Below are 19,529 nucleotides of genomic sequence, written 5' to 3' on the forward strand. Positions count from 1 at the left end.
GTTCCAAGATGATGTGTTTCTCTTTAAACCTGGTTTCCTTTGCCATGTTTCTACTACTATTTACACCTTAAAGTCCTGCTTGCAAATATAGAAGCTTGTTTGTCCACATAGAAAACTGCTAATAAAAATACCTTGTGCATAAACAGTGCCTTAGAGTTACTTGTTCTCCAGTCACTTTATAAAAATACTTGCATATTCATACCACCCAGCAGCAACTATACATCTTGAAAATTAACAACAACAAAAAATATGCACAATACCTCCTTGCCCCAGCAAAAGAACAAACCTCACTCACATTTTTAGTTTCTAAAGTTGTGCATTGCATACAACACTAGCAAAAGAAAATAAATAGTAACAGCAACAGGACCCAGGATGAGCAGCATTTGCAATTCCTCTAGAGGCCACTCTAAATTGATCTTCTTTTGAAGGCTGGTAGCCTCATCTTCAACTTAAGTTTCATAGTCAAAAGGATCTAAGAAGCATGTTAATTCAAGTACTTCAGCTAACCTAACTATTTTCATCCACTGCAGCTTTTATTTTCACTTCAATGAGTTCTTCTACTCGAGCTAGAACACTTTCTATTAAATCAAATGTGAAGAGAGCAGAGCCTAAAACCTGAAATGACAAAAGGGATATTTTTATTAGAGGATTTGTTTTACCTATTATACATGTACCTTTGTCTCCAGCTTGAAAGTAAAATTTCAGTGCTTCTGAATAACTGAAGGAAATGCAAACTCACCTGAAGCTGCATTTCTGTTGTCATGGCAGGCATCTTTTCCCCACTAACAGTTAGAGAACATATTGTGTTAGAACTCTGTGCCTCTGTGAAGAAAAATAACCAGAGATCAGCCTGCTGGCTCAAATAACTTTTAGAATGAAAACAGTATTTAATATTAGCCCAATATTTAATATAACCCCAAACACAGGACAGAACATGTTGAACCTTAAGTGAAAGACAGCTTAAGCTGGGTGCTGTCTCTGCACTTTCTGTAACACATATGACTACGTTACTAAATAAGCAGTATCTGCAAGTCTAAACAATTTTATATAATCAATGTTCCTTAAAAAGAAAAAAAAAAATGGTCTTTTTTTGATACATTTTTAGTATTTCCACATCCAGACACCTAGCAGGAGGTGCTTTTAACTTGCCTTAATGAATCTAGACATGAAATACTTAAGATAAGACTGCATCAGCTGTTTTCAAGCAGATTGCTTGTAGGAGGCAAAACTTAAAAGGAGAAGTCTGAAAACTAAGGAGAAAACCTCTCACATTCAGACCAGATTTGAAATCATCAGAGTGCTCACAAAGATTATACATTGGGAAAAAAGGCTAAAGCATCTACTGTTAAAGTTACAGGTTCTCTCCCAAACTCAAATATCTTTTGTTTTCTCAAAGACAGAGAAATTTAAGAGGAACTTAAAACTTCCTGATTAATTTTAAAGGATTCCCTTTAGAAAGATATCTACAGATTGCCTTTGGAAAAAATTCCCCTTCTTTGCCTCATAGTTACAAAGTTAACAACAACAGAAGAGCATAAGGCTAGGGGCAGAAAGCTGTACTGACCTTTTTGGTAGCAAAAGCAAGTTCCTCGGTCTGTCTAATTATATTGGAGACCGTAAAGGAACAGAGGATCTGACATACACAGAGATCGCCTCAAGCAGCTACAGTTCTTATGCCCTGTGGAACGTTTTCTGCTTAACCCAGAGCAGAATCTGATTCTGTGTGTCAGTTTCAAAAACCCATTTATTAAAAAATCCAGAAAGTAATCCTTCAGGCTTTAAGCCAGCACCTAGTGGCTGTGTGATTTGTTCTCCTGTTAACTTCCCTACACCTATATATATATATTCAGAAAGAGTTTGATATGCCTGTCTACCCTTAAAATCAGAACCTTAAGTGTAGAACAAGATTTGAAGGTCTTCATGTGACATTTCTATCAGGTTTCCATAAGGCCTACAAATGTGATGAGATAAACAAGTTCAGATTTTTCTGACCAGTAAGGAAAATTAGTATCAAATACAGCAAGTACTGAATTATTCTTCAAAATTTGGAATCCTATCAACAATTAAATTAAACATGATCCACACAGCATTCATCAACTCTTTACTTTCCAAAGGATTTCCAAACTTTCTAAATATGAACAAAGCCAAGAAAAAAACCAAAACCAACCTCTTCGGTTTTCTTTCTTATTCTTTATTTCTGCTTCATAGTGTGCTTTTGACATATTGAGACCTACATGAAGTGGCTTTAAGAAATTTTCCTCAACCTTGGCAAGTATGGTCCATATACCTGTCTATTCAAACAGAACAGAGAAGGTTACAAATTTGCTTTAATGCTAAGTTTTCAGGCACAAGTTTTTGGACTATTTATAACACACGCTGCTGTGCTGGAAAGGAAAAAAGAAAGTAATTCATAGATTCAAGTATTTAAGCATGAATGCTATCATGATGGATATTTAAGCTCCTCTCCTTCTCTCTTAAATTGTTTGTTGAAAATTGGAGGATGAAGAGGGGATAGAGGGAGCAAACAATAGGTAAGCTGGTAACTGCAGCAATGGAAATACACATTTTCAATTTGCAAGCCTCTCTCAGCCTAGACTCTCTACAGTGAGTAAACAGCAGTTGTAGTTTCATCTGAGATAGTTCAGCAGCAAAATGGAACTAATATTTAAATCACATTCCTGCAACACCAAATGAAAGCTGTGATAAGCATCATACTGCTCAAATACATTAGAGTCTTGTCTGTATTGCATTCAGTTTAAAAAGCATTGTAGGAACATTACTGGATATGCTACTACCCCATCCTTAGGAACAGTAACTGAAGCGACCATGAACTTCTCCCTGGTTTGGCACAGGTGATAGAAGAGGTTCGCAATAATGGCACTCAGGAAGTGAGACATAAGGAAATGATGTTCAAAAGCAAGGCTGTTCAAGGTTACACAGCACAAGAAGAAAACTTCTCTGCCTTGGCCCCTTCTAAGCTTGTAGTTACAAAACTGCTGTAGAAGGAAACAAATACAAAGCAGTCATTGTGTCTTCAGATATACGAGACTCCTTTCTTCAAGTACTATCCCCAAGGGCAAAATATGTACGGTAAAAACAAGAATTCTCAATGTTAATGCTGTCTGCAGTGGAGAATTCACCAGATTTTAATGCTAAATGACACAAGCTGGTCAAAATAAGAAAACTGGCAATTACTTCCACCAGAATGGGCCTAATAGGAAGAAATAACTTTCCAGAAAAAATACTAATTTTTAAGCTTGATTTATGAAAGTGCTTGTTACACAACAATCAAAACATCTGAACTGAAATGAAAGGAAGTATTTTCCTACAGGATAAGTAGGTCATAAAGAAGTGAGACAGGGATGAAGTCAGGAAGAACTGGCATGGTTTAAATTTAAGGGGAAACTTCAGAAGTGGTGATGTTATTTTCTCTTCAAACTGTAGGGACATTTTTAAGGTACTAGAAAGCACTATTACAGCAATTGTGTGCTACTATGCATACTAAAAGAGGAATTCCCTCTTCTCTTACACAGCTATGCATTTACACTGAACAGTGGACCATAATGAGCACTGAAATCTGAGAAACAGATATAGTCTATCAATACTAATTACATAAATAGTAAATTAGAAATACACTAACTGAAATATACTTTTGCTCTTCATTTTCATTACACTTCTGGTAATTGGTGTAAGTGTTATTATTAGACTACTAAACTTGTATTCAAAAATCTTAAAATGCTCTAAAAATAGGTCAGAATTTGTTCCATCTTGTAGAATACAGAAAATGCAATGCTGAAACCTATTACTCCAAATCATAAGGAAAGTCAAGGAACTGGATAGAATATTCATGACCATGATATTCCTTATTCGAGTCAAGAAAGGCTTTACTGCACTTTAAAACTAAAAAGTGGTTTTTATTTAAATCAAAATATTTAGTACTAAGGAGATAAGTTATAGTTGTGATATATTGGATAAAATGCTCATGAATTGCATACATTGAAGAAATGGTGGAAATAATGATTTGAAATTGCACTAGTATTAGAGTCAGTATCCATTTGGTACTGGAAGGTAATTGGAAAACTAAATACAATTAATTCCGTGGGTTCTTCAATGCTGTAGTGACACAATCCACAATGGGTAAAATAGGTAAGGGCCAATTCAATTCTTTAAATATACTGCAAAGTTTAAATATGCAGAATATTTCTGCAACACCTACATTCAAACATCCACACACTGTGATTCTGTGAAAGAGGGTACACCTATAATAAAAACAGATCAACTGCAGTGGTGGGCCAGCAAATTATTTTTGTGCATGACATTTACTGTTTCTAGTTAGTCAGCATCACAGAAAATTGGATGGATCTGGCCATTCCTTTTGTTACTTCAGCAGATGGCTCTCAGACAAGAAATTTTTTGATGATAATACCTAGACAAGGCTAGAATACCTACCATGCACCTGCACAGTTGCTGTCAATATAGAGTATTATTTTGCACAGCTAAAAAACATTATTATTAAATACTTTTTGAGAAATCTTAATGCTATCAACCTAAAGAATATTCCACAAAAAGTATGTTGCCTGAAGGTGAATAAAATGATATTTGAATTGCAAAGGTTTGTAGTATTTTTACTATGATGATGAAGAGGCTTAAGGGATACCATGCAATAAATAAGCAGGAGTATAAACTGTTTGGGGTTTCCCCATCCCCCTACCCCCACCAATGGAACACTCACTAGAGATGTGACTTTTCAGTGACATACTCTAAAGCTATGGATACAGACCACAATTCATCAGGTAAACTGTTACTGTAAACAAGATAATCTTTTAAGAATGTAATAAAATTTCATCAGAATGAAGTAACACGTCATCTGTTTCCTAATATACAGAGTAAAAGCATCACCTCTGAATAACTGAGCATTGCAAAGAAAAATGCAAAAAACATGTTCTTGAATCAAGGTTAACTGTGCTTACATGAATGCAGCTCTCAGCCCTCAGCTAATTAATCTTTTTCAAATCAGTTAGTACTTACCTGATTATCACTTTCACAATCCTTAATGACCAAGTATCTCAGTAGATTTAGTGATGCCATAATCCTGCGAAGTAAAAAGTACTATTTATCACGTAGAGCAGATTTGTATTAGAGACAGTAATTTAAACTGTCCATTAGCTAGATGTCTTAAACATTTACATTTGTACAAAATGCAACTACTTACCTGTTGAGCCATATAGACTAGTCTAGAGCACCAGTGTGCACAATGGCCATGATACAACAGTTGACTCTTTGCAAGTGAAATTAAAACTGTTAGACTGGAGGAAGGTGGTTAAGTGCAGGAGAAAGTTCTCTGAAGAGACAGAACCTTCTTACAGAATTTGTAGTGTACATCATTGGTGATCCAAACTTGATTTGAAACTAATGTGACAGTTTTCTTTATTACTGTACTGAGTTTTTAGTTTTGCTTGCTTTTTTGGTATGCTTTTTACTGTTTCACCATATTTTTGTGGTGGAAACAATTTATTGCTTTTGTCAGACAACAAGTACAATCAGATATCATACCTCTGGGTTTTTCAGCAGTTTTATGTTCCTTGGGACACTATCACCCTGCTGATTTACAAGCCCAACCTTTACTCATCATATAGGAAAAAACTTGTCCAAGATAGATTTTCAGGCAATTTTCAGTTATTTGCAGATCAGGTGGCTCTTTATTCCCATTCATTAGACTGTGGCTTTCCAGAAGCAACATGTAAAACACCCTCAAAGTTGTGTGCCATAAGTTGCATCTGGTGTGTATTATTCCCCTGTATCACATATCACATTTTTTTTGTTCCTCCAACTGGTTCTGCAGAAAGCTGCCAACCATATTCTACTGAAGACATAATATTTCACCAATTATTTCTGTAATTTGACATCTGAGGCCTTACGTGCTGAAGGAATGGAGGAGGAATTCCTTTCTTATTGTAAAATCTATGTAAAAGTATTGTGACATTCTTCTTCACACAGTATCACAGTATCACTTAGGTTGGAAAGGACCTCGAGGATCATCGAGTCCAACCTATCAACACAGACCCCATGACTAGACCATGGCACCAAGTGCCACGTCCAATCTCCCCTTGAAAGGAAGGTTGAAATAAGTGATCCTTTCCATTTCTAGTTTCAAACATTTAAAATACACCTCATTAATTACACAACAGCACACCTCCCATTGTAGTCAGGTAGTTTGAAGTATTTTTTAAACAACAAATCAAACCAAACCAAACCAAGAAAAGAGACAAGCCTCTGACCATGATTACAACTCACCTGTCTGAGTTTTGCAGAAGGTCCGTCTCAGCACCTTCTGGAAGCGAAAGCACTAAATCTAGAAGAGAGATCAAGTGATGTCCTGTAAACCAAATGTTGTCACATTCCTCCTGGAAAAAAAAAAAACAAACAACCCAAAAGCTTAAGTTGGTGCAAATTAAAATCTTCAAGGTATCTGCAAGAAATCTTAAATAATTTAGGAAAAACAGAAAAGGAAAAAATTAAAAGAAAATCAACCACTGGAAGCAGTATTTTCTAATTACTACCTGAGATTGAAGCACACAAATCAGTTTTTCATAATCCTCCTTCTCTCTCCATGCCAAGCTGCTCAATTTTATCAGAACAGATTCTCTACCTCTCCAGCATCCCACCACCAGTATAGTTAATATTCATTCACATAAACTTAGCAAATTGTAGTGGGCACTGGGTTTTTTTCTATATTGAGGTAAGGAACAATTAGCTATCTTTACCAGAGACACTAGTCACTTCATAGTAACAGTGCTACAACTTTGTAATTATTTTTGTTCCAGAAGATGATCAGGTGTTTCAAGTTCTCTTTGCATATTTCTACACCCAGGAATAGACTGGAAGGAAAACTAATTAGATAACATGAATATAACTGCCTGTTAAGTCAGATCAGATGAGGAATCTGTAACAATTAAGACAAGTTAGGCACAAAAAAGAAGATGAAGAAAAAGGGATACCAACAGAAAATTGTTATCATTATGTCTATAGCAGAATTCTTTGCAACAAACCTAGAGTATTCAAATTTACAATTACTTATCTTTTTGACAGCCAGGTCACAGAAGATATGTATTAAGACAGTTCTGATACCGAGTAGTCAAAAAAGCTATTTTGTATGGCAATTTTAGAATATACTTTTACCTATTCAATTTTGCTGCAAGCCCTTTTTTTAAGAGAATTTCACATTATCATCTTGTTCACATTGCTGACTCAAAACACAGGACAATGTTCTCATAAATAATAACTCACTGCTTTCTAAGATAATTATGCTAGCAGAAGGTACTCAAGAATAGGCATACATTTACTATACTGCCCTATTTGACAAAAGGCCCTAAGGATTTTTTTTAATTTAATTTAACACACTATTTTTAATTAATTTTTTCCAACTTCTTGGTCTAAATGACTGTAAGCTATGAGATTTAAATGACTTTGATCTAGCTCAACTGTCTCTGATTTAACATTTGTGAACCACTCATGATATAATGCTGACTATCACCAGAAAAATCAAGAAAAAAATACTACTTCTGTCTGGGATGTCTTATTTGAGTTACATGCTAGTAATGTACTTCCTTAGAACTCTGAAGATCACAAGTCCTGAGTAGTTCCTCTTTATTAAGAAGCATATATTTTTAAGCACAGAATTTTGAGAAGGCAACTTGTTTCCGTAGTGGTAGCAGCCTCACCGTTAACGATAAGTGAATCTGATCTTTTATATTTTTAATAATGTATCCTTCCACACCAGCATGGTTGCTTGTCTTCAGTAAACACCTTCAAAGAAAACAAACAAACAAACAAAAATATTATCTCTTCAAAAACTGCCTGTATAGCTAGCTCAAGATTTAGATGACATTATGGCCTTTTTCACTACTGGGAGCTTTACCACAGAAAAATGACTATGTAACCTTTAAAAACTGGGTTACAGATGACTATGTAACCTTTAAACACCAGCTTACATAAGACAGACAATTTCATGTGAGGCAACTGAAATTGATTTCTGATAGAATTTCTATTTTGGTAAATCACATTAATTTTACAATGTTAACTGTTGGATAAACAATCATTATCGATGCAGTTAAGCTGAAATAAGGCTGATAGTACACTATCTACAGTAATTTCAAAGCATACCTGAATAATGTGTGTTTTCCCTTCGCATCAAACTTGTCTATGAACAACTGCAAAATGTTTAAACTCTTCTTTCTCTAACGAAAACAAAGAGATCTTATCAGATCAATTCTACTTAAACAAATTCAGCACTTAACTGATTCTGTTGGTCAAATTACATACCATATGCTCCATGGGACAAAGGGTCATAACTTTCACCAAATCCTGCACGTGGACAAAGAAAACACAACACCTAATTACACAGAGATTATTAGGTCACATCACACTGACTAACATCTACTAAAGACATTAAAAAAAACCCAAAACAAACAACAAATCAAACCACAAAACACACAGCCCACAAAACCATGCCTTATAAACAGGTTTACTTCAGAGTAACAGATAAGCTTCAGTGGTTGAAATCCCAGGGCCAATACACAAGAGTATTATTCCTATAGTGTTAGGTCCAAATAAGAAATGTAGTCAAGCAGCAGATTTGCAAGGAAGAGGCAAAAATGAGCAAGCCTCATCTTTCAGCTAAGATCAGCATCCACCTGCTTCAGTGGCCTGTACATAAAATACGTGCATTTTAATTATGCTCTAGTGGGTAGAAGAGACCATCAATTCTGTGTAGCAGAAGGCTTCAATTTAACAGCACAAGTGTATAAAGGTTCAGTAATACGTCCTCTCTCAAAACACGAAACTGTTAGATATTTATAATCAAACTTTAAAGACTTCTGCAATATTGCCTCTTATTACCTGAGGTACATTAATAAAATCTCTCAATTCTAAATACTGATGGAGAAGGCTGCTATCTTCCATTCTCAATAAACAGCTCTCAAACAGATCCTGCAGACGGGGGTGGGAAAAAAGGCAAACATTTTACACATATATGAGACATTAATGTATATGCATAACATTAATGGCTACAACTTCCTTCACTATAACAGTCATTGGGATACCCAAAGTTTGTAGGAGCTACAGATGGTGATTTAAACATTTATGCATGTGTCTAAAGTCCACTAAATATAAGCATTTGAAAAATACCTAATTGACCCTCAAAATACTTCTCTATTATCAGATCTATCATTTGTACTTTTCTTAGAAAGGGAAACTAAATTTTTACCATTGCACAAATAGGAAAAAATAAACATTCTAACATTGAAAATCTGATGGAAAGAAAACTTACAAGTCCTTTGGATAACATAGATTCTTCTGTCCTAAGAAAAAAAAACATTGTCAAATTTGTTATTAAAAAGACACTGTTGATAGATATTTCAGAAGAAATACTACAACAGAGATCTAAAAGAACTTCTCCCTCAACAATTTTCATGCTATTTTATAAATACAGTATCTTTGTTATTCCTCCCTTTAGAATAAAAAGGCTAATGAAAAGTTGAAAATTAAACTCTTCTCTCTAGGGTCAAACCTGGCTTTATTTCCCCCTGTAATTGCCCAAAAGCATCATCTTGTATCTCACAAGTGTCAAGACACTGATTAACAAAGAAAAGGAAACTTTTCCAAGATGATTCAATTTGCTTAGTTCTGGCAAAGCTCAAAAAAGCCTTACAGGAGATCCTCAACTGAAGACACCTGGAAGTTTTGTTTAAATTTTACCAGGAAATAGTAAGCTGCCATAATGGGAAACTTCCATTCTACAGCAGCTCTGGAAACTATTTGGTCAGCACTGCAGCTTATGGAAGGTGAAATAATGACAATATATAGGAAAATCTCATTTCCTTTAGAAAACCTGACCTTTAATCACATTCTATACAGTATCAGAATACATTCAAATAAACAGTATTAAGGCTATTGTTAGAGAAGTACAAGGAAATACACACTCAAATTATTCTGCATGTGTTTAAAAGACCCTTGTTTTGCATTTTAAGAACAAAGTTCTAAAAATTATATCATAATACAAGCCAAACATAAGAAATAAGGTGGTTTAAAATTTTTTATACTTAGTAAAAAAAAAGCCAGCTTGTTGTGGAACTTCCCATTTTAAGTCTCAGGCTCAAAAACCTCCTTTGAACTTATCTGGTATATTCAAAATTTGATTCTATGCATTGCTGTAAGAAAATCACACCCACTATCAAGAACCCAAGATACCATAAACCCTACCTTTTCAGCAGTACTTCAATATGTGTCATATTGCATTGCAGAAGGTATGATGGACTGAAAGAGAAAAATGAAGTTTATGTTAAGTCACATAAGCTATATGCATTTGCACATAGCTAAAATATTGGACAGGACTATGCTTTTTTGAAAACAAACAAACAAAAATGTCTTTATAAAAATTAATAATCCTGGAACAGACACATAAATAGTAAACCAAATGGCTGTTAATAACTTTTATGTGGAAACTGTCCATAAATAAGCAACTGAAAACGTAATGAGATTTAACACGTCCAAGTGCCGGGTTCTGCACATTGGCCACAGCAATCCCCTGCAGTGCTACAGGATGGGGTCAGAGTGGCTGGAGAGCAGCCAGGCAGAGAGGGACCTGGGGGTACTGGTTGATGGTAGGCTGAACATGAGCCTGCAGTGTGCCCAGGCAGCCAAGGGTCCAATGGCATCTGGCCTGTATCAGGAACAGTGTGGCCAGCAGGAGCAGGCAGGTCATTCTGCCCCTGTACACTGCACTGGTTAGGCTACACCTTGAGTCCTGTGTCCAGTTCTGCACCCCTCAGTTTAGGAAGGAGGTTGACTTGCTGGAACGTGTTCAGAGAAGGGCAACAAAGTTGGTGAGGGGTTTGGAACACAAGCCCTATGAGGACAGACTGAGGGAGCTGGGGTTGCTTAGTCTGGAGAAGAGGATGCTCAGGGGAGACCTTATTGCTCTCTACAGCTACCTGAAGGGAGGTTGTAGACAGGCAGAGGTTGGTCTCTTCTCCCAGGCAGCCAGCGCCAGAACAAGTGGACACAGTCCCAAGCTGAACCAGGGGAGGTTTAGGCTGGAGGTTAGGAAGAAATTCTACACAGAGAGAGTGATTGCCCATTGGAATGGGCTGCCCGGGGAGGTGGTGGAGTCACCATCATTGGAGGTGTTTAGAAGGAGACTTGATAGGGTGCTTGGTTGCATGGTTTAGTTGATTAGGTGGTGTTGGATGGTGGGTTGGACGCAGTGATCTCGAGGGTCTCTTCCAACCTGGTTTATTCTATTCTATTCTATTTTCAGCATTTGACTAATCCTGCTAGTGTCTTCAAAAGGAAAGCTTATATAAAATTAAACCCCAATAGAGTAACTTGCAGAATTGGAGTATGTTCTTATGCATATAAGCTACATAAATGCATGAACCAACAAATACTACTGAAAGAGTTTTCATTCATAACTGTACACAAATAAAAAGTTTTCTTCAAAAGTACAGATTATGGTAAGTGAGGAAGAATAGTTCTTACCTAAATACCATTGGAAATCTATCAATACCAAAATGCTGAACAAACATCAGATATGAAAGACACGCCAAAGAATCTTCAAAATTTTTTTGCTCTATGTCTGCAAACTCCTGATTCTCCCAGTGTGAGCTTTTGCCTTTATGATGTGAAAACACCAGTGGCATCAGTTCTCTTATATTCCACAAAATGTCCTAAAAAGGAGAGAGAGATTGCTCATGGCTGCCTGTAAAAGGTCTGTATACCAATTCAATTCAAAGGTTTCAACTGTATTTACAGTAAGTTCTCTTACATGGCACAAGTCTAAGTTAATACAAATATTTTGTATTTATGATATATATACACCTAAAAAACTGCAGGTAAAATAACTGCTGTGAGAAGAATGTTATTAAGACAGTAAAATCAAGCACTCAAAGTTAGCAAAGATATGCTCCCACTGAACTGCCAGCTGTAACATCAGCAGAATTCAAACATCAATGTCAGCTGGCACTGCAAGAGGCACATTAAAGATTTCTCACTGTGCAACACATGGATTAAAGCTAACATAAGATTTTACCTTGATGTAATACTGCAGCAAAGATGATCCTTTACAGAGTCAAATAAATTCACACATTGCTAAGGAAAAAAGCAGTTACAACAAAGCAGCAGCTGCTGATTCTGACAGCATTCCAAACTGGTTTATCAAGGAGCAAAACTGTGTCTACAGGATTTGCAATCTTCAGAGGTGGGACGTGGATCTGTTCTATAGAGTTATCTACCTGCATTGTCTTAAAAGGCACAGTAAGACATCCCACTAACCAATAAAGGAAGCAAAATGAGCTCTAGAATGAATTCTGAACTAGACCACTGCTTTTGCAAAAAACATTACTAATTTTGACCACACTTACTATAATTTCAGCTGCAAAATGCCGAAAGGGATGTTCTTCAATGCCTTCAAGTTGTTCAAGCTGAGCTGTCAACAATGGGTATTTCAGACTTTTCATACAGCTGAAATAACAAGTGGTGAAACAAAGTCACCAATATAAGTGTCATTGATAACCAAGAATAAAGTCTATACGCATATTAGCTGCTGCTCTTCCCAATATGCCAAGGAGAATAAACAATGGATTATCTCCTGTATAAGCATTCCTTACACTTCACCTTCAGAATATGGTTATCCTCACTGTTGTAAATTCCAGGAGAAGCAAAGAAACACCAAATCAGCTTCAGAGCACAAAGATTAGTATTTCTTTACCATTTCTATGTACTAAAATGTAAACATAATCATTAGTTTTCCCTTTCTTCTCTCACTTCATAAGTATGTAAAGCTTATTTAGGGTTTTGGGTTGTTTTTCATTTTTCCAAAATACATTTGCTAATAAGTAGGCAGCATTATAAAATGCCATTGAGACAGTGTATTTACTGCCCACGTAATAAATGCCTACTGCAGATTTTGTTAAGTTATAATAATATATTCCACTGACATAAAATACTCACAATTTTATTAATTCTCCTTTCAGCTCCATGTCATTGTATTCTGGTAACTTTTCCATGTTTTTAACAACTTCATTCACAAAAGGTTTAGCAAAGTCAACCACTGCACTACAACATCGACACAGACCAAATTTATCTTCTTGTATTTGCTGTTTTGTATAAGGTACAGGTAAGGGAGTAAGCTGATTCATAATCACAGCCAAAGATAAACCCACTGAGTAGGCTTTCTTGTTCTGAAGTTTCAAAAGCACTGAGGGAAAGAAAAATAAATGGAAAAGAGTGAGGGGGAACATTTTGAGACATTTGGTTATTACTCACTTAGTAGACAAAAAAACCAAAAAAAAAACTACATGACTATGTAAGAAAACTTTTAGTTTCACGGAAAGAGAGGGACTAATACCTGAAATCACAGGTAAATCCAGCAAGACTAAACATCATCAACCAGTTTGCTATGATGTAGTTAAGATGATCACGTATTTGAGAATAACACTAAAGCAGTTACAGATTTCAACATATTTTTCCTTTCTCTGTAGCACCACGATGAAGACATAAAAAAAAAATCTATCTTTCTGGAATTAGGCCAAGTGCCACAGTATTACTTTATCTGATCTTGAAAGCTCATTTATTGCTTGACTCCTGTGCTTGGCAAAACCAGAGACAACAGCCCAACATTTCTGCTGCAATCTGACTTGACCTAAAGCAGAACTGCTCTATAATCCATGGCACAACCAACAAAGGGGCTCCCAGACTGAGGAAGCAGCAGCACAAGTAGGCTCTCTACCTGTAAACTGTACTCTGTGCAGGCTAACTGCAGATTGCCTATCCATAAAATCCACACACTTCTAATACAAGAAGCATTTCCTTAATTGAGATATGTTAGAATTTAACAATGCATCTCAGAGACTGCTATAATCACACTTAAACTTGATATATAACACTTGATCTCATCTCACATGTCAAACCAGAAACTGCTACTTGTTACCAGCATTTCCAAAAATGACTTGTCTCCACACAACATTTTCAGTTTTTACATGCAACCAGAAGAATGTTTCCCCTCACCAATCAACTATTTCAACCTGCTTCAATCTGAAATAGAAGTTTTCTACTATGAAAATACAGACTTGTGTGTTTTAAAAAGTTAAATAATGAAGTATTTCACAAATTCATGTAGTTCTGTACTTCTGTAACAACACCATGAATGTTTTACACCACTATATATAACAGTCACAGGACCGTATTCTTGTAAATGATGAGAAATAGCTGAATAGTGCATTTTCAACTGCTGCTATTAATTCCATCTTAAAATCTTCTTTCTAGTAGGGTCAGCATCAGCATGGAAGTTACACCCTTGTGTTATTTTGTAGACTGTAATAGTCTGTCCTGTTAGGACAGACATATACCAGCAAAGGCTAAACTAGATTGATAAACCAATGAGAAATAACTTATTTCACATATCACATGGAAAACTGAGTATTACCTGTCTGCAAAGGCTGAAGCAGTAACAAGACAGTTTGGCACACCTGCTCTCCAGAGGTCTGCTCAATCTGCTCAAGCAAACCCAAGAAAAGTTCCTTTGGATTGCACAGCTGCAAGAGAGGAACAACACATATTTTTAAATAACCATGGTCACAACCTAAAAAGTTCATCACAAGAAAATTCAGTCCTGAACATCAAGAAAGTAGATCTGAACATCCAAGATAATCTTTAAGAAAATTAAAAGGAATCAGTAAGTACTTCCCTATAATTGATGTCTGCTGTAGTGTGTTTATGTGTGTATACTTTCATAAAAGCTGCAAACATGTAATAATATATGATGACACTAAACTTGTTTTTTGTATGCTCTATAAAAACATAATAGTACCATAGCAAAATAAGCCTTAGAAGTAGAGAGAACAGAAAAACCTCAGTGTGAATTTAATTCCAGCCACAGAGGTTGCAAGTTGTTTTTTAACTATATGAAAGATTGGAAACTAGCTTTCTACAGATTAAAACTCACCTCCCCTATTACTCCATCAGAGCCATCATCACACTGTATCAGCAGTAGACAAGAGGCAGTATCGCTGTGGCTGCTCTGCAGCAGCCAGCTATCAAGAACTTCATGAGTTCTCTCTGCCTTTTTCCTTCTGGATAATGCTATGACTTTGTTTTGCCCAGTTACTAATTTCATAAGATTTGTAACAGGTTAATTATTTGTAAGAACACTAAGTCTGGGTCTACTGGAGACAGAACTGGCCTGTGAGTTTAAAAGTTACAGGAAATGAACAGATGAACCTAGAACTAGTCATGTCTTGCTTTCTTTGGAACCCCCTCCTACAATTATTGCATTATAACCATGTATTTCAAAAACATACCTGTGCCAACTGATCTAGTATCTTCAGGCAGTGTTCTTTCTTATCATCTTCCTGTTCGTACAAGAAAATACATCTAACAAGAGGAGAGATGAGATTCCAACCCATATTCTTGATGATAACCTGTAAGATTTTCAGAGAATAAACCACAACTGGACATCATCTGAACCTAGAAATACCATATATGTGAAAGTCAAAAAAGACAACAGATCAATGTGCTGGCTGTGACCAGCACCATAATAATGTCATTGAAAACTACATTACCAGAAAGTTCTGTATTTGACATGCATTGTATTCTTTCCCCACATCTATAAACATGGATGCTTATTTGCTATAGTTTTCCTCAAAATATTAATTCAATATATAGCTGTAAGAATGTATATGACAACACATTTAAACCAAGACTGACTACAGGAGTTTTGCTGAAAGAATAAATGCTTAGATGAAGTATGATCAATCTAAGTGGATTGCAATTTTCAGCTCTTTACTCCAAACTCACAAAATTCAAACCAGACTGTGAACCACATGTAGTATCACCAAAATATTCCATCTTTTACTTTCATTCTGAACTTCCTACTTAACTGTCTACAATTTAGTATAATTTCCCAGCTCCTGAAAATGCCTATAAGCATTAGCATTTCTTACATTAGCATCAGCTCTTGCAGTTTTGGCCAATATTATTATCTCCAGCCGTGACAGGTTGACCCCAGACAGCAACTAAGCACCCACCAGCTGCTTGCTCTCTATCTGCCTGCAGTGGGATATGTGAGAGAATCAGAAGGGCTAAGCAGAGAGTAACTCATAGGTTGAGATAAAAGCAATTTAATAAGTGAAAGACAAATAAGAATAAGGGTAGGGGTGAGGGAAATGATGCAAACGAACTCTCATCAGCAGATCAATGTCCAGCCAACCCCCAAACAACTTCCATCAGTATGGGTCAGCTATCTCAGCTATGTCCCCTCCCAACCTCCCTGCTTACTGAGCAGGCAGGGAGGAACAGAGAATGCCCTGACACTGTACAAGCATTGATCAACAATAGCTGAAACACTGGTGAGTTTACCACATATTTTGGTCAGAAATCTAAAATACAGCACTGTACAGACTGCCATGAAGAAAATAATCTCCATGCCAGCCAACTCCAGTCCACTATCTGAAATCCTGTCCTGCAAAAAGAAGGACACTATCACTTTCATAATTATGCTTTTGTTCTCTCATTTCTCTTTGCTTAACTCAATGAAAAAAAAAAAAACAACATTTATTACTGATTTTGTCAACTTGGTTTCTGTGTGCTACCTGAAGCTACACAAGAATGTGCACTTAACATAGAGCAACTTAACCATTCATATGTACACCTTACTCCACAGTGAACGTAGCTTCCCCTTTTTAATAAGCAGTTTTATCTATTTAACAGTGAGTACATAACTAATATAGAGTGCAAACTCAAACTCACCTTGTTCTTCTCATTTTGAATTACTTCTAATAACTGAGCTGCATACCCATCTTCTAAACATTTCTGACCTGCTACCAGAAACAGATTAAAATCTTCCCCTTTGAAATCAGCTTCTTCCAGAATTTGCTAGAAAGAAAATACACGTGCTTAACTCCATACTTGAACACAAAACACATTGTGCTTTCATTTAAAAATTAAATGCAGTGTCACTGTAACATCTTTTCTTATACACATTTCACATATTAAGAAAGCTGCCAAGAGCTACTAGAGAAGACAAAGCAGTGTTTCAATATGACTAAGTTTGCAAGCGTCTTGGGGTGAGCACCACAGAGAACTTAACTAAACATAGAGGCTAAAATTACCTGCCAAACAAGGAGTTCAGCTAACATATTTGTGTTTTGGGGTCTTTTCGGTTTTAATTAGACTAGAATAGAATTAACCAGGTTGGAAATGACCTTCGGGATCATGAAGTCCAACCTATCACCCAACACCATCTAGTCAACTAAACCATGGCACCAAGTGCCTATAAGAAGAGAAATGCACACTGCTTACATTGTTACTTTTACAGAAAGAAAACCACTTACACATCTTTGTATTATGGCTTGAAGTTCATCAACTGCCATCACAGCTTGATTTTGTTCTTCTGGCATTGAAACCTATCGTAAATTAAAGAGCGCAGCATTAAAACATGACGTAAAAACAGAAACTGAAAAATAGCCACATTATCTGAAAAAAATGCCAAGAGAAGAATGAGATCAACCTAAACAGACAGCATGATTAAAAAAAAACAAAACAAAAAAACAACCCACAAAACAACAATCCAGACAAAAATGCATGTTTAAGTGTACACTATATGACTAAATGCATGTTTAGGTGTATGCTGTATTATTCCACTCCCTGTAGTTCCAGGGGACAGCGTTACGCTCAGGAAACAACCTGCAGTCTATGTACAGGAAGATACTTTTTCAATACTATGAGGGTCATCTTAATAAGCTAGAAGGCCTCAGCTACCAGCTAGGCATATACTAACACAGAGCAGGTCTGGACTCACTGTGTATTCAGCAAGGATGTCCATGCTTCACTACATTTTCTGTGACTATTCTCACCAGAAGACCTTCTGCTCGGCCCTGACTAGAAGACTTTACCCTGATGTCTGGGATGTGCACAGCCAATCCAACACCATTCCCATTTAGCTAATCAAAATTACATATGTACTATGGTTTACTTCTTTCTAGTGCCTAAATAGGGCTAGTTCAGCAGTCCTCTACATCTAGATAATATAATTTAAAACTTCCTTGTTATAAATAATTAAGGTAAACATCTGAGTGAGTACACACAAAGCTTTACACAGTCAGGACCATGAATTACACATAGAATCAAGCTTGGTTATCCCATGTGATATATAATAGAAACAGTCATAATCTATAATTTCAAGTAATGCCACGTGCCTAAATCTGGTTATATGATCACTATGAATGTCAATTACCTATACAATGGGATATCTAGCTAACTACTCATTAAAACACCGAAGTTCTATATTTATAGAGCTATCTCAGTGTAACGTCCTCAATCCCTCCTGTTTATCCTCAGCTACATCACACAACAGCTAGATAACAAAGCTGCAAAGGCGTTTACAAAAACCAAATAGCAAAAGCTTAAAAAGCATCTCTATGTGAATTTTATAATTCAAAGAATAAACAAGGCACCTTCAATTCTCAAGGGTGCACTTTCACATTTTTACATCACTGCAGTCTATCAATGTATCTAGTCTGTCACTTAAATTTGACTATTACATACTTTATTACCACAAATTTAATTGTTTGAGCTCTTCATTTTTCAGGATGCTACTAAGCCTCCCGAAACAATTTAAATACACTCTTGGACGTTAATGTTCTTGCATTTGCAGCCCTCGGTAACTTTACAATGTACTGGGAGCCCTGAAACGTGCCCTGAGCACCCAACGTGCTGTTCCAGGGATTTACCAGCTGAGCTCAGATGGTCTCAGGCCTTAATACTTAATCCAGTTTCTAATTAAATCTTTTCAGAGGTTTCAGCGGCAAGAGGACAGCATCTAAATCATGTGAAGCTTTCTACTATTTATACCCTCCAAACTCCCTCCTTTTTAATAAACACACATTTCAGTCCCTTCCCTGGGTGGGGTACAACAGGCAGGCCCATACAAAGAAGCTGTCAACATAAGCCTTTAACACACGGCTCAGCTGAAAAACCACGAAGTCACCCCTTGCTCACCTCAGCAAGCCACCGCTGGAGCCCCTCAGCCCCGACCAGCCGTACCCCTCGGCTTCACAGCACCGCGGCGCTTCTCCCCCCTCCCCTGGCCCAGGCCACGCCGCGACGGCGGCTCCGCCTCCGGGTGAGAGGTCAGAGGGAGGGAGCAGACAGCCCACGATGATGGCTGCCGGGAAGCGGCCGAGCGGCGCGAAGGGGAAGCTCGGCCGGCGGCGCGCAGGTAGGCTGCGGGCTTCGTGTGCTGCTCCCCTAGTCTGGTGCTGAAGGCTCTCCCTGTGCCGGCTGGCCGGCTCCGTTGATTCGCCCATCTCGTTGTACGGGGGGGCAGCGGCGGGACTGCCGCGGTGGGACTGCGCGGTCGGCGGTGCGGGCACTCCGCAGCGAGCTCGGTGGACCTCCGCCGAGCCGGCTACAACCCGCGCCCCCGGCGCCCCCCTCAAGCAGCGCCGCGGGCTCCGCTCCCAGTTTCCGCGGTG

The 19,529-nt window shown here is 37.3% G+C and overlaps 2 protein-coding genes across 2 annotated transcripts in view; one reads left to right on the forward strand and one right to left on the reverse strand.

The window, feature by feature from the left end:
• Positions 1-173: 173 nt before the first annotated feature.
• GLMN (glomulin, FKBP associated protein) lies at positions 174-19,139 on the reverse strand. The gene is made up of 19 exons (XM_068141252.1): positions 19,054-19,139; positions 17,388-17,459; positions 16,804-16,929; positions 15,357-15,476; positions 14,483-14,591; positions 13,009-13,255; positions 12,420-12,519; positions 11,539-11,726; positions 10,261-10,314; positions 9,329-9,359; positions 8,899-8,988; positions 8,323-8,364; positions 8,164-8,237; positions 7,722-7,806; positions 6,295-6,404; positions 5,029-5,092; positions 2,168-2,291; positions 740-822; positions 174-615 (listed from the first exon to the last, which is right to left on the reverse strand). Exons 2-19 carry the CDS (start codon positions 17,451-17,453, stop codon positions 508-510), a joined length of 1,821 nt encoding a protein of 606 aa, XP_067997353.1. The 5' UTR covers positions 17,454-17,459; positions 19,054-19,139; the 3' UTR covers positions 174-507.
• Positions 19,140-19,194: 55 nt separating this feature from the next.
• The window catches only part of RPAP2 (RNA polymerase II associated protein 2), a 42,837-nt gene continuing 42,502 nt past the window's right edge, over positions 19,195-19,529 (forward strand). The window contains exon 1 of the mRNA XM_068141254.1: positions 19,195-19,273. Coding sequence (XP_067997355.1) covers positions 19,213-19,273 — 61 coding nt within the window. The 5' untranslated portion in view covers positions 19,195-19,212. The remainder of the gene's footprint in view (positions 19,274-19,529) is intronic.

The sequence above is a fragment of the Melanerpes formicivorus genome, unplaced genomic scaffold (genome assembly GCF_026170545.1).
Source record: "Melanerpes formicivorus ecotype bairdi unplaced genomic scaffold, bMelFor1.0.p_v2 SCAF_7, whole genome shotgun sequence".
Classification (NCBI taxonomy): domain Eukaryota; kingdom Metazoa; phylum Chordata; class Aves; order Piciformes; family Picidae; genus Melanerpes; species Melanerpes formicivorus.